This window comes from Hirundo rustica, chromosome 2, assembly GCF_015227805.2.
Source record: "Hirundo rustica isolate bHirRus1 chromosome 2, bHirRus1.pri.v3, whole genome shotgun sequence".
NCBI classification, from domain to species: domain Eukaryota; kingdom Metazoa; phylum Chordata; class Aves; order Passeriformes; family Hirundinidae; genus Hirundo; species Hirundo rustica.
In genome coordinates, this window is record NC_053451.1 from 95553298 (window position 1) to 95568944 (window position 15647).

At 42.1% G+C, this 15647-nt stretch overlaps 1 protein-coding gene across 1 annotated transcript in view; it reads right to left on the reverse strand.

Moving 5' to 3' along the window:
• The window catches only part of PRKX (protein kinase cAMP-dependent X-linked catalytic subunit), a 58165-nt gene extending 43810 nt beyond the window's left edge, over positions 1–14355 (reverse strand). Inside the window, exon 1 of the mRNA XM_040055294.2 lies at positions 14172–14355. Coding sequence (XP_039911228.1) covers positions 14172–14355 — 184 coding nt within the window. The remainder of the gene's footprint in view (positions 1–14171) is intronic.
• Positions 14356–15647: the final 1292 nt, after the last annotated feature.

A 15647-nucleotide genomic window follows, 5' to 3' on the forward strand; every position in this document is an offset into this window, starting at 1 on the left:
GGTTTTTTTCCTAAGAACCAACATTTTCTTTCAGATTTTCTGTTATTTCACTCTGCTACCCTATTTATGTCTTCATCATACATCAAATTTCTTACACATGTAAGCCAGGTATACACATACATCCATTTATCCAAACTCAGGTAATTTTTTTCTGTTGTTTAGAGCCACAGTTGCTTCTTACTACTGCTCTCTACAATTCTCTCACCCCATAAAAATCTCAGAATTACCTGAACCTAGTCTGATATACTTAAAAACAAGACCACAGTCTGCAGTAAAGGAAGTAATGAACAGCAAATCCAACACCACTCGGATAGGATAGATCAAATTACAGCTAATTGAATTCATGAGCCAAGAGTACTTGATGTGCCCTTTATAGACTGTGTTTCTCCAACACTGAAACATCATTGATGAGGGTCATTCAGTATTATAGCTGACACAGCACACAGCTCAACAGAAATGTATTTTAATTTGTATTCTATTTAAAGAACAAACAGTTCAATATAATTTATAATTTAGGATTTACATTTAAGGAAATAGTACATAAGCTCAAAGCTGCTAAAGTTAGAAGGCAGGGACAGATTTAAAGGAACAGAAATAAATACAAAACCAATCACTCTGGGCCTCCTCATCAGCTCATATTTAAATTAAATCAGTTGTAACTGAAGCCTACTGGTAATCTGATGGTTATTATATTATTACCATTAACACTTTTTACAAAAGGTGAAGTGTATTAAGTTTTCAGCAGCAAAGCCAAAAGGCATACTTCTTTCCTGAAGACATGTGAAATAGCCAAACATGAAATAATTATCAAGCATATTAGGTATTTACTGTTATGGAAGCTTGTTTCAGATCTTGCAGATTTCCTAGGAACAAGTATCTCAGAAGACAGAATGGTAACTGATGGAGTTATTCTTTCATATATACGAGGTCCTCATACCTCACTGATGGAAGAAGAAACTAGCATTGTACTATACAAAATACACCCTCTCAGAAGGTACTAGAGGCAAGCTCTGCAAATGACTACTAAATTCCATACTTATTGACAAAAAACTTAAATGTTATTAAAAATTAAATGTTAGCAGAAAAGAGGCAGTCTAAGAATTTCTTAAGAGTGTGTGGAGGACAACCTTTTCCTGCAGCTGGTGAGTGAGCCCACCACAGGAGGGACTATATTAGACGTGTTGTTTGCAAGTAGAGGTGGGCTGGTGGAAGATGTAGTGGTTGGAGGCCAATTGGGGCATAGAAATTATAGAATTCTCAATTTGGTGAAATCAGGAAAAACATCCAGGTGACTTATATTGGATTTCCAGGAAGCAGACTTTGGCCTGTTTAGGAGATTTATTCAGAGGGTTCCTTGGGAAGCAGCCCTTAGAAACAAAGGAGTTCAGGAAAGGTGAGAATGCTTCAAAACAGAGATCTTGAGGTCACAGGAACAGACTGTCCCTGTATGCCAAAAGATGAGTTGATGAGGCAAACGTCCAGCCTGGATGGGCAATGAGGTTTTGAAGGAACTTAGGAATAAAAGCATGTATCATCTTTGGAAGGAGGGTCAGTGTGGTGGTGCAGAACTGTTTTATGAGGTTTTTATAAGAAGTTTATGTTATGGTTCATTTCACTGTATCCCCAATTCTGTATCCCTTTTGTGTTGTCTGTATAATAAGGTGTTTTGTGTCAGTCCTCCCACTCCTCACCTGACTTGTAACATCCCCTCTGCCCCAACCCCCCTCTCTGGGGCAGCTTGTCTATCACTTTGAGGAGCCCTCCCAGGCTGCGAAATCTCAGGGAGAGGGCTTCAGGTGATAGGCCCCCTGGGGGGAATTCCTTTAGCTCTGGATTTTAGTGGTCCAAGGCTTGGGGGTGGGCACACCTTGTTACCCCCTGAATCCCCTGATTTGTTGTCTTGTTGTATCCTCCCTGGAACCCCTCCCCCGCGTATAAGGGATAGGAGGGAGATTCAAACCCTCTCAGCCTCTCAGCTCGCAGCCCGGAGCGCTCTCTCTGCTCCTCAGCACTTGAGCTAATAAACATCTTTTAACCTGCAAAGCTGAGAGCCAGCCTTTTCTGCTGCTGTTGACTGTCACAACACTATTGGGTCCAGCTGCTAAGCCGAGAAGCCGAAACGAACTGGGACCTTTTGCGGCTGTGTTGACCCGAGCTAGCTGGAGGTCAGCTCCCTCCCGGTGCGGGACGGAACCAGACACAGGTCAGGTCCCACAAGAAGTATTTAAGAGGGTTGCTAGGGCATGTAGGAAACAAATCAGGGAGGCCAAAGCTCAGCCCAAACTTAATTTGGCAACTTTCATAAAGGGTGGCAAAAAATGTTCTCACAAATATGTTAATGGCAAAAGGAAGGGTAAGACCAACCTTTGTTCTCTACTGGACGCAGGAAGGAACTTAATAGCTGCAGATGAGAAGGCAGAAGTTCTTAATGCCTTCTTTGCCTCAGTCTTTAGTGGGAAGGCAGCTTGTCCTCAGGACAACTGTCCTCCTGGGTTGGTAGATGGTGTCAGGGAGCAGAATGGTCCCCCTGTTATCCAGGATAATCTGCGGCCAGGTGAGCTTGCGAAGCCGCTCTCCATTGTTTACCAACAGTCCTGCCTCACTGGTGAGGTTCCAGATGACTGGAAGCTGGCCAATGTGACACCCATTCACAAAAAGGGTAGGAATCCTGGTAATTACAGGCCAGTTAGCCTGACCTCAGTACCTGGTAAGGTAATGGAGCAGTTTATACTGAGTGTCATGATGCAGCACTTACAGGATGGCCAAGGTATCAGACCCAGCCAGCATGGGTTTAGGTAGGTGGTATTTGACCAACCTGGTCTCCTTTTATGACCAGGTGACCCATCTGGTGGGTGCAGGAAGGACTATGGATGTTGTCTATCTGGATTTCAGCAAGGCCTTTGACACTGTCTCCCACAGCACACTCCTGGATAAGCTGGCAGCCCACGGCTTGAACAGGAGCACTCTTTGCTGGGTTAGGAACTGGCTGCATGGCCGGGCCCAGAGAGTGGTGGTGAACGGTGCCGCATCCAGCTGGGGCCAGGCACCACTGGTGTCCCTCACGGGGCTGTGCTGGGGCCAGTTCTGTTCAATAATTTTACAGACAACATGGATGAGAGTATTGAGTCTTTCATTAGTAAATTTGTAGACAACAGAAGGAAAGATGGTTCTACAGAGAGATCTGAAATGGTTTCGATGTATGGGCAGGGTCCAATAAGATGAAGTCCAACTGCCGAGTACTGCACTTTGGCCACAATAACCCCCTGCAGTGTTATAGGCTGGGGACGGTGTGGCTGGACAGTGCCCAGGCAGAAAGGGACCTGGGGGTGCTGGTGACAGCAGCTGAACATGAGCCAGCAGTGTGCCCAGGTGGCCAAGAGGGCCAATGGCATCCTGGCCTGGATCAGGAATGGTGTGACAGGAGCAGGAAGGTCATTCTTGCCCTGTACTCGACACTGGTGAGGCCACACCTTGAGTGCTGTGTCCAGTTCTGGGCCCCTCAGTTTAGGAAGGACGTTGAGATGCTTGAGCGCGTCCAGAGGAGGCAACGAGGCAGGTGAAGGACTTGGAACACGAACCCTGTCAGGAACATCTGAGGGAGCTGGGGTTGTTTAGCCTGAAGAAAAAAAAGGAGACTCAGAGGTGACCTTATCATTCTCTACAACTTCCTCAAGGGTGGTTGTAGCCAGCTGGGGGTTGGTCTCCTTCTCCAGGCAGCAACTGACAGAACGAGGGGACACAGTCTCAGGCTGCGCCCCGGGAAATATAAGCTGGATATTAAGAAAAGTTTTTTTTACGGAAGGAGCGATAAAATACTGAAATTGTCTGCCTGGGGAGGTGGTGGAATCACCATTCCTGGATGTGCTTAACAAGAGATTGGATGGGGCACTCGGTGCCATGGTCTAGTCAAGATGTTAGGGCAGGGGTTGGACTCGATGTCGAAGGTCTCTTCCAACCTAGTGATTCTGTGTGAATCTGTGTTCTTAGTTACTCTTTCACTCAGCTCTACCGGTTTTGCTCTGCAAAGAAGTAATTATCCAGGAAATACAAACCCACCTAAACAAATTGGAAGTGTCCCAAAACAGCATTAAGCCCCCTTATCCTTTCTTTTTTCCAACACAGTTTCTGGTAGGAGCTCCAACATTCTGTACCAAAGAAATAGCCTTACATATGCATTCATCTCCACTGCCTGACAGCCTTCTCTTATTATTAATTACTTTGGTAAGTCCCCATTGCAGCAAGAACCCTCTTTTTAAAATTCAAATAGCAACCACTCAAAGTCAGTAAAATTCAAAAAGAATATTTAACACAGAAGCGTAAATCATTGTCTCCAAATACTATGCCAAAGCATTTCACTTGCAGTTTCAAGACATCTACATTGGAGGCTTTTATCACCAAGGTACACTCACGGGAAACTCTTAAAGCAATGTGAAACATAGACACTAACCCATCAAATCAATGACACAAACCCCTGTTTAGCTTTAAGTTAGCTGGGTTTACCTGCAAACCTCTCAGGAAAAAAAAAAGACCACTTGCTGAGACACTGGTTAATTAGTCACAAAACCAGTTGTCTTCCTCATTTATCATTCCACAATGCTGCCTCTCTACTTATGATTACCGTGCATTGCAATCTCTTCTCAAAAGACCAAGAATTCACTGATAAGAAACATCACTTGTAGACAGCACAAATCATACGCTTCATGTTCAAAAGTACTTTAAAAATATTGTTTTCATAGAATTATGCCAAATCAAACAAACCAGGCTGTACTCTGTGTAATCCACAACCAACAGTAGTCTAGGAGCACTGAAAAATTTAAGTAAGCCTAAGAATCAAGGCAGCAAAAAATCATCACCACTGCCACCAAAATAAATCTTTTACCTTACAGTAAGTCAAGTGTTGCATATAAAGAGTTGAGATAATTCTAGAAACTCTTCACTTATTAGAACAGATAATATAATTTACTAAATGCTTAAAATGGATAGAAGTCATAAGCTTTACAGCATCAGGATTGGATGCACCCCAATTTGTACCTTACTTTCAAATGATGAATGTACGAAACTGAATGAATGTGTAAAATTGAAATTAAAAAAAAAATTAAAAAACTCCTTTCCCTCTCCCCCTAGAAGAAATGTATCTTCATGTTTTTGAAAATATTTTGCATATTGGTAGAGGCTATTTTCAGATTCTTTCCAAGTATCTTCTCAGTTACTTTTGTTTTTCCTTCTAATGGCTCTGTCTTGTAGGACACACTCTCACAACTTCTTCCCAGCTGGCATTTGTAGCAGGAAAAAAAAAACCAACCATAAAACAAAGAAAAAAAAGAAAAATAAACAAAAAAAACTTTAATCAAGAAAAGTTTTCCATAATCAGATCCAAGGAACCATGGACACTCACTGTAAAAACACTAGAAGAGATGCAGAAAAGCTTTCAAACAAGATAATCTGAATTAAGGTGCAATACTGAGAAAATTTTAGAAATTTTCTTTAAATTTTTTATAATCAATTTTCATTATTTCCAAATATATAAAAGAATGAACAATCTCTACAAATGCGGAAATTGGACTGTGTTGGTTACTAAAAAAGGAGGAAGAAAAATGTTGCTGCTTCACCACAAATTCTAAAGTCACCCCTTCTGAGTGCAACAACTGGGTGGCTTAAATAAAGATATACTGCCAAAGTTTTTATGGGCTTTTGAAAGTCACCAAAGACAGAGAGAACTTAACGGCCTCACAACACAAACTTAACATAACTGACAATGCAACCTGAAAAAATTTTGTAAAAGAGGGGACAAGAATCCCAGTTTAGAAACGGACTGACCAGCATTGTTATCCTTGTTTGCTCTCCGGGGACAGACAACAAGTTATCCACTAATCTTCCTGAAAACAAACAAAAAATTTTACAATGCATACTCTTGAAGTTATTTTTGGCAGGCCATGCAAATTAAAACTGTATAGGCTATCATCTCCTGCACTCAAGAACTGTAGGAAGCTGCTCCAAGCTGGGAGGGAAGAGGTCTGAGGCTAGAAGTCTGTCATCAGTTTTGGGGCAGGTGGCACAAGGAGTCTGCTATTATAGCACCTAGAAGTTCAGTATGAACACAGTCAGCCACCAGCCCCTTCATTTTTACATTTGCCATCCATATAGCTATTAAAGTGCATCTTCATTAGCAGACCAGCAAAGCAAACATCTTAGACCCAGTTTAGCCTGTTTTTGGAAGAGTCTGTAGAGGGACAGTTCCCTTAACATTTACCTAAATCATTTCAGAGCATTTAATGTACTGACTGGAGCAATACCTGAGAGGCATAAAAAGCAGTACTAACCAGACATTTTGTTTCCATCCAGAGAGCACCCTGCACCTTCAACAATAATGGCAGAGTCATTACGATTAATATTTCGAATTGCTCTGAGTCACCATATTCCCCAACACAAACAACACTTTAACAAATACCAATAACGCTCTGTAAGAAGCTACACTTTAGCAAAGAACCATTCCAAAACTCATAAAAAACACAGCATAATGGACAACTTAAACTGTCATTTTATAGGCTTTTGGTAATCAGCCCCTACCTCCTTGGTAAGAATCATGCAAAGAAACAAACAAACAAGAAAACCAACAAAACAGAAAAACAAAACAAAACAAAATCCCATGCCTTGGCACCTTCACCGGATTTCCTCTTGTATTACACAACCTCAGAGGTTCTATAATCGCATTTTCCAGGCAAAATAATTTACTGCATTGTTAGCTGTAGTGTTTTTAAAAATATGCCTTAGACAACATCAAGACCACGTAACTACACAGAAAAACAACACATCTAAGTCACAGGTTACAAGTGCTGATAACTGTTTATAATATACAGCTCTTCTGCTTTGAGTTCCTTCACTCCCGTACTCCAATAAATACAAAATATAAATAATTACACCTGAATATACAAATTGCGTATTAGAATCAAAGTAACAAATAACAGGTACATGATCTTTCATGAAAAATAAGCTCATAACTAATTCTTTAAGGAGGTAAGAAATATCCTAGCTTAAAAAATTAAATAAAAAACCCATTCCTGCATGCTGTAGGTATTATATGAAGTTTCTAGAAACAAAGATTTGGTAAGTGTGATAGCCATTAAAAAGTCCAAATATGCTGAGAGAAAATGAGCAGAAGAATTACATATTCTCACACTTCCTCTATCAAGCTGCAGAACAGTAAAACTTACAATTTATGAGTTTGTATAAACTTAAATATATATACATATTTACATATATAATGTCTAATTCAATAGAGAAGGCCATAGGTGATATTAAACCAAATATCCAGAAAAGAAACAAGAGGAAAGATTTCACATAAAAATTAGTCTCTTGATATACAGACAAGATAGCGTGCTGGCATAAGGGCTTGAAATACTCTCCCTATCAAATAGTGCTAAGACCAAAAAACCAGATACTTCGGGAATGGTTCCACTGATCAGATCAACACAGCAGACAAGTCTCACACTCCATCACTATCAGTAGCATACAGAAATAGGTTACACCATAAAGTTCAGTGACATGAAAAGGATGCATCCCTCATTTAAATTCAATGTGCCTCAGTTATCAATAAATAAATAACACACACATACACCCAATTTGTCTGATTTGAAACGTATTGAAGTAGACCAACTGATAACCTGGCGAAAAATGACAACGCATTTACACAAAAGTTACAGTCAATCAATTAACAGACCAGCAAGGAACAGCTCCAAGCTGGGACGTGAGTGAAGAAACTGCCCAGAAGAAAAAGGGCAGCCAAGAGGAAAGTTTTCATGATCAGATTATAGAGATCGCCATCTTCGATCCACTACAGTATTAAAAATAAGGATTAAAAAAAATCCGCATTTTACACAAAAAACTGAGACAGTGCTCTAATGTGAAGTGCAAGCAGTGCAGTTCACAAACTGGACATTATTGACAAAGAATGTTTTATCATATATCTCTCCCTTTATTTTTTTAAAAAAAGAAATCAACAGTTGTTCAGCCATTTGAAAGACAGTCTTCCTATGGGAAAGCAGAAATAGTCCAATTTTGAGAATTGTTCTACCCTAAATATCCCAGGTGCCACTAACACACAGTACACAGCAAAATTTTACTTACCAATTTGAAGCTGCTAAAAAACCCTCTAAAACATTGCAGAGATGAAAGAATGCTTTCCCAAGTAAAGATAATACGCTAAATTACTCCTGAGTAGTACAAGCTAATACTGAAAATGTTTTACACTGGTGTCAACAGTAAGAGAATTACAGTGAGCTAAATAATTTGGTTAAAAACAGCTTACACCCAGACAAGACCTGGGAAAGTAAACACAGGTTCCTGTCTTTTACTTTACAAAAATTCACTCTTCATTGCTGTATACACCTCTATGTCTCTCATAATAAACAAAATAGCATTTAAATTTCACCACACTTATCTTTTTTTTTCTAGTTACACTGCCTATCACTCTTAAAAGTAAAGCAAACCAGGATTAAACACACTTTAGGAAGGGATTTGTTTTGCTAAGTTTTCCTTATATGAAAGCCAAAATATTAAGGCAGTCATCTCCAAAAGGCTGCTCTCCCTGTCCTCTACAAACAATCCAGACATACATACTCCGGAAGCTAAACATAGAAAAAATTGAGTTGAACCCTAAAAGCCTACATGCTTTAAATCCCTAGTACTTTAAAAGTTCCTGTTTCTTCCCACTGAAGAAGGAAAAATAAAAAAAAAAGTATTTTCACCTGGTACATTAGGGTTTTTTAAGCGTAAACTTGACAGGGGAAAGGTATGGTGTTAGGTGCTTTTTGATTTTGTGGGTGAGTTTTGCATGCTTCTTATTTCAGAAATATTAGTACTAGCTGGGTTCCAGATTCTTTGATTATTTGCATTGCAAAAAGTACTTCTGGGCATCTCTGGGCTATTTATAGGACTTAACAAATTACTTATCTTCAAGAAGTGTATTTGAGTGTCAAAGCCTATTCTATACGCTGTCAAATTCACAACATCAGAAAAAGAATACTGAATTTCTTTCTGCAGTCAATTAAATATCTAAACTAGATTCAGACAAAAGAAACAGGTGACAGGCAAACACTAACAATTTACCTCAAGACTGATTTTAAACACTGAAGATAGAAAAGCAGAAATGTGAACTTTCAATTTTCACATGTTCAGACTTCTTCCATACACTTTCACTTTTCTGACCTCTCTGAAAGATAAAAGAGAATACTTGTTTCAATCCATTTTTTTCCATCCTAAAGAGAACAAGAAACTTATGGGAAAGAACCTGCCTAACCTACAATAAACATTATGGTATTGAAATTCACCTCAGCAGTGGATTAACAGGAAAAGCAAGGGAAGAAAGCTGAGTCACACCTGGTCATTTCTCTCTACAACAGCAGCTATAATAATAATGATTTATTTTGGGACAAGTGTCATTTTGTGGGAGGGAAAAATGAAGTAAGAAATACAGAGAGTGAAAATAAAATCCAAGTCATTCAGCTTTACGACTAAAGCCTCAAAGATGTACAAACGTAATGGTGAATTCAGGTCACCACTACAGTCACAACATTCAGACCCTGTTTTCTTTCAAAACTTGTGGTATTTAAGAACATTGCCAAGTAAAATCATGGATTATTATTTATCATCTCAGTAGCAAGAAAATGTGACAAAACAGGGAAAAAAATGCTCATACATTCCTTAGAAAATTTAAAATAGGTGACAACCTTGGTAGTGAAACCAAAAATAACACTTGGTAAGACACTGAACTAATTTAATCCTCCAAGAAAAAGAAAAAAAAGCCAACAGTTCTTTTCATGTAAAGAACTTGGCTAATTTGAGGCACAATTTCTTACTTAGACAATTCTCTGGCATTAGACTACAACTGTGTACCTACTGTCGTGCTGATACAATGCCACTTGAAATATATTTGGCTAGCATATTTTGTGTGTGAACATAGAGAAATTAAGTATTTGAAAATACGTAGCACCTCATTTTTCTCATGAACTTTAAAAAATTTTCCCAGGTGCATAAAAATGAAAATACTCATATGCTCATTTTTTTTATTCTGCATTTGTTTTGTGTAAAGCACTTCATGGGAACAGTAGTTAAAAAGAATCTTTTTGCATAAAAATGCTATAATAAAAATAGTTCAATCAATTGAACAGATTCACAACTCCAAATTAACATTTACATAATCTGCTATGGAATTCCTTGAAAAACGGACAAGAAACAGATATCAAAGGAGAGAAGGCAAGAAAAAAAATTGTCATCTTTCTCCTCCTGGTGCTCTTTTCCTTCTCCCTTTCCCATTACCATGCATTTCAACAGGGAATGTAACACTTTTCTCAACTTTACCTACCCAAAAGTGAAGTACCTTCTGGTTTTTCTGTATTACTTATTCTAGTTTACCTGAATTACTTTTTCATTATGGCATAATTAAAAATTTAGCATCTCTATTTCAGGATACATATCAGGTGTCCAACTGCAGGCACTCTGGCTTCTGGAACGTGAGGTTTGCCCATATTAAATGCTCATCACAACCAAGGATGACTCAGAAACTATGCCATCAGTCTTCACACTCTCCCTCTTTCACTGACCAGACCTACAAAAAGTTTGAAATAGGTTCAGATAAGCATGGGCAACAAACTTTCAATGAACATGGTGGTCACGGCATATAAATTTTTGCTTCTGTACAGCACAGAACTCAATATTGGTGCAGTTGAGTACATAAATTCACAGAGTATTTCAGCCTGGCCTGAACAGCAGTTTCTGAGTGTGCTGAGCAAACATTTGTATTTCAACCCCCTGTGAAAGGAAAATTAATTCAAAACAAGATGTGGACAACCAGGCACTTTCAACTGCTCCAGATCAAGAGTGTTCAACTTTCATACAAGACTAGTTAAATAGCCTGTACACTTCAAAGTTTCAAAGCCACATCTTCAACCCCTCATGAAGTATCCTTAAAGAAATATTTTTCCTGTTTAACTTCTCTTAGTGCCAGAAACCAGTCCTGTGCCCTCCCCAGAGCCATTAACTTCACTTTATCAACTAAATATTAAGCAGACCTGTACTCCAGACTCTGCTCCAACTGCCTTTTAACAAAGGGACCAGAAACACCCAAAGGTTGAGTCCTGGGGTGTCTGGGGGAGATAAATGTCCTCTGAATCATTATGCTAAACTGTACTTCCCTTTTGCTCTTCCCACCTTTACACTAAGTTCTTTGCTAAACCAGGCACAGCACTCCAACAAAAATCACAGAAAACATATGCAATCCACCCTGCATTATGGTGGACAGCCTAACAGAGAGATTTTAATCCTCTGAGACTATAAAGGATACTTAAAACACTAGTTGCTATATTCAAAGCAGGTATTGCATTCAACTTTATTTTTTTTTTTACATGGATTTTATTCCATCCACAGAGAGAAGCTGCATAAAGTCATGGATGACTACAATCTCACAGACATCAACACAATTCTGTTACCTTAAATATTAATCACAAACAGCTGCAAGAGCATGGAACTCACCTCCCCATTTTGACTTTCAACTTTCTCAAGCTGGTAGTTTTCAAGGCCATAACTATTTCTAAACCTGGGTATATGTATAAGCAATGATTCTAGTAAACGAAATACCAGCACTTCCTGTTATGTAATTTTTGGGTATTTCCCCTCCCATCCCCAAACACCTCCAGTTATCTCAGACAGAGCAAACAGCTTTCAAGAACATCAGCAGAAAGAGAATGGTTATCCTTATCAGAGCATTCAAACTGCAGACAACTCTAAATTGCTGCAGTGAAACTGATGACATTAATCCCTTCTACTTGTGCAGGGAGATCAAAATGCAGGATAAGGTAATACTGAATTAAACCACTGCTCAAGAGAACAGTATATATACTCTTTCAGCACATGTGATATAAACCTAGAGTGTACTTAATAAGCTGAATTAAAAAAGGTTTAAGCCAAGCAAAAGTGTTTCTCAAGCTAAACTACAAATCTACTCTCCTACCCTGCAGTATTTTGCACTGATTTGACTTGCAGCCCATTTAAATCAGGTGTTCAATACTTCAGGTTAGCAGGTGCACACAGAGCAGCCCAACTACGCAGACTCCCTGGCTCAGATCCCTGATGCACTACGGAAGCATTGGTGGGGCACTGCGCCTTTCATAAACTTGGCCACTCAGAGCAGGCATTCACTGTTCAGTTTCAGTATCACTCTGAGGCTACAATATTGCTTCCTGATCAGGGCCAAGAATCTGCTCCCCTCACAGACTTCTACTGAAGCACACAGGCATGTCATAAATCCATTTTTCAACCAACTTAAAATAAGCCAGCTCAGTTTCTTTGACAAGTAGGGCTTTATGTATTTATCTGTGCACGGGTTTTGTTTTTTCCTTTTATTTTCCCTATAAAATGACAGATGGCAGTTCAAAAGAGATACAAAGAATGGTCATCTTTTCAGACAGAGCTGTTTGAAACAAAAAGAAAAAAAAAAAAAAAAATCAAGCTATGGAAAACAGAGAATGAAGGGAGACCATGAATTCTGTCAGTGCCTTGCCAGGCAACTATCTGCTCCTTTTCCCTTTCATTTCTTTCTGTTTCTTCATAACAGGCAGTGTCTTACTTTTTTTAAGTCTCTCTTTAAATCCTGTGGAATCACAATTTCCCTTCCCTTAGCCTCTAAAGAGCATCTTAAAGCACACTCTAATAAAGATATACTACTTAAGGTTGACACCAGGATTATTTCCACATTTCTTCATTGGCCGCAAGAATATTTCCATGACTGCTCTGTCTTCCTTAAAAATTACTATTTTTCTGCAATCTGTATTTCACCTGAAGTCTTAATCCTCAGTTATGACTATTGTATCCACATGGTCATGATGTAATGAAGAAAAGCAACCACTTTTGGAGGGAAAAAAATCACAAACCTTTCAAGAAGTCTCAAAATAATCTCAAACAATTTATCAATAAAACATCTGCCCATATTTCAAACTGGAATATTATCTCAAAACACAACGCACTTCAAGAGAAGATAATGTGTTCTTCACTGACAACAACAGTCTTGGGCCCTTCCAGTTCCATGTTTAAAGCCACCAACTTCACTAAGAAAGGGTTTATATCGCACCTTTTTGGCTGAAGAGAGCTTAGGGAAAATTAAGATTTACATCACATTATTTGCTGGAATAAATCTATCCAAAGTAACTTCACAGTCCTGTAATGAAAAAGTGAGTAAAACTTCCATGTTGTTGAAGATACAACATTTTAAACCAGGTGCAAAAACATATGCAACTGTCAGTATGTATATTCAAACACAATACACAGATACAGCACACATGAACACCATCACACACATTTCAGATATTATCACTGATGTCTGAAATCTCTATTTATTAGGCACATGCATTTACTCAGCAATGCCACTGACTAAGGGCAGTTTTAGTAAGCGTGGTACTTGTGAGATGAGACCTTACCTTCTACCAAAATTCTACATACGCAAAGTATCTTTGCATCAATATTCAGGACAACAGCATGTCGGGGGTTTGACATACACTCAGCTGCATTCGGCTAACCTGTTTGATCTCTTCTCTGGCCCGACAACTAATTTAAATGATGAATTTTTTATCATGATGCAGGTAAGTGAAGTTAAACCAGATAAACCAGGTTTTGTACCAAAAGGTCTTCCAGCTTCAGCAGTGGCAGTACTCATCTCACAGACAAGCCAAACCCTGTTTCGGGTACAGGCTCGCTGTGCTGCGGATCCGCCGCCAGAGCCGGTGCCACGGCAGCACCGGGGCCGTACAACGCCCTCAGCCTCGCTCAGCCTCCCTGAGCCCCGCGGCGCGGCTCCCGAACAGCGCGGAGGCTGCGGCGCGTCCTCGTCAGCCGCCCGCAGCCACCTACAGCCACCGCAGGCACCCCCAGCTGCCCTCACACCGGCCAGCGGTGGCGCGGCGGGAGAACAGGGAGCGGAGCGCGGTGGGGGAGAGGAGCGGGGAGGGGGAGGCGGAGAGGAAAAAAGAAACAAACAAAAAAAAAAAAACCCAACCAAAAAAAACCCACAAAAAAGAGGGCGCTAGGGAAGGGGGCAGCCAGCTGTTCGGGCACTTCCTCCCGCTGGGGACGGTCACAGACAGGCACCTCGGCAGCTCCTTTGTTCCCCTCCTTCCCGCACTCACCCACGGTGGCCAAGGTCTCCAGGTCCTCCAGCTTGTAGGCAGCGGGCTCGAGCGCGGCGGGCGAGCCGGGACCAGCGGGGCTGGGGGCCGGCACGGCGGGCTGAGGCGCGGCCACTCCCGCCGCCGCCGCCTCGCCGCCGCTCTTCGCCCCCATCTTGGCCTTAGCAGCGCTGAAGGCGTCCATAGGGCCGAGCGGGCGCCCCGCGGCCGCTCAGCGCATGGAGAAGGGCGAGAGGAAGAAGGGAGGACAGGGGACGCAAAGTTTCAGTCTTCAGCAGGCGGGGTGGCTGCTCCCCAGGGCTGGAGCCCGCTGCCGCGTCTCAGGGGGCGCGCAGCCCTTCAGCATCGCGGCCACAACCGCCACGCCGCCCGCCGGTGCCCGCAGCAGGCAAAGACCGCCGCGCAGACAATGGCGAGGGTGCGCCCAGCCGCGCCACACGCGGGGCGGAGGGCGGGGTTTGCCGCTGCCGCTGCGGCACCGTCCCGCTGAGGGCTGGCGGGCGGGGAGGGGCCGGGGGAAGCGCGGCCCCGCCGCACAGCGGGAGCGCGGCTCTCGCCGCGGGCACGGCCCAGACCCTGTGACAGCCCCGGTGCTCTCTGCTTTTTGCCCACCCTGCGTCCTGCCCAAGGGGCAGCGCGGCGGGGAACAGGGTGTAGGGAAGTGCCGCGCCTGCCCCGCGCTCCCTCAGTGTTGCAGGGATGCCTGGGACGGTCCCGTGCGCTCCTCGCAGAAAGTTAAAAATGAGCGGTGGGGGCCTTGCGAAGCGCCCGCTGCCCCCGGCCCGCCCCCGGCTGCACAGTAACAGCCCTGGGAAGAGGTGGTCGTTCCCCTCGCGTGGGAGCTCCTGTTCGAGTAGCTCCCCCCGCACGTCCCAAAGGGTTTGTCACGCCTTCTCTTACTCCCCTTTTCCAAGCAGGTGTGGATTCCGCAGCGGTCACAGCCCGCCCGCGTCCCCTGCTCCAGCCTGCAGGGTGTTCGTGTGGCGGGGGATGGCTGGCGGGCAGTGCTGGGCTGCGCTCGGCCAGACACCCGCCTCATGCAGCAGCAGCAGTGGAGTGCCGAATACAGCTCCTTCTGGGGCAGCCAAGAAGCGGTTGACGATTATGCTGGAAGACAGGGCAAATGGGTGTGTGGAACAAGTCACTGTAAAGCATACACATGAAAATTCGTAAGGAAATCCCATTTTTTCCATGCTTTGGTCTGGCCCAGTTTTACCCTATTCACAGCTACTACCCCGTGCTCCCGTGAGCAAGATATCTGCAGAGCTGATGAGTAAATCAAGTCATACGAGTGGCGTTTGGCATCTCCTTTTTATTAAACGTGACATCTTGAGAATTTAAGGCCTATTAGTTTCTGTGTGGAGTAGATTCAATAATAATGAGAAATAATGGTGTGTATACAAAAAAATGAGTACAAATGTATACATTATTTATAAGAATTACAAATTTATGTACATTTATCCTGAAATTTAAGGT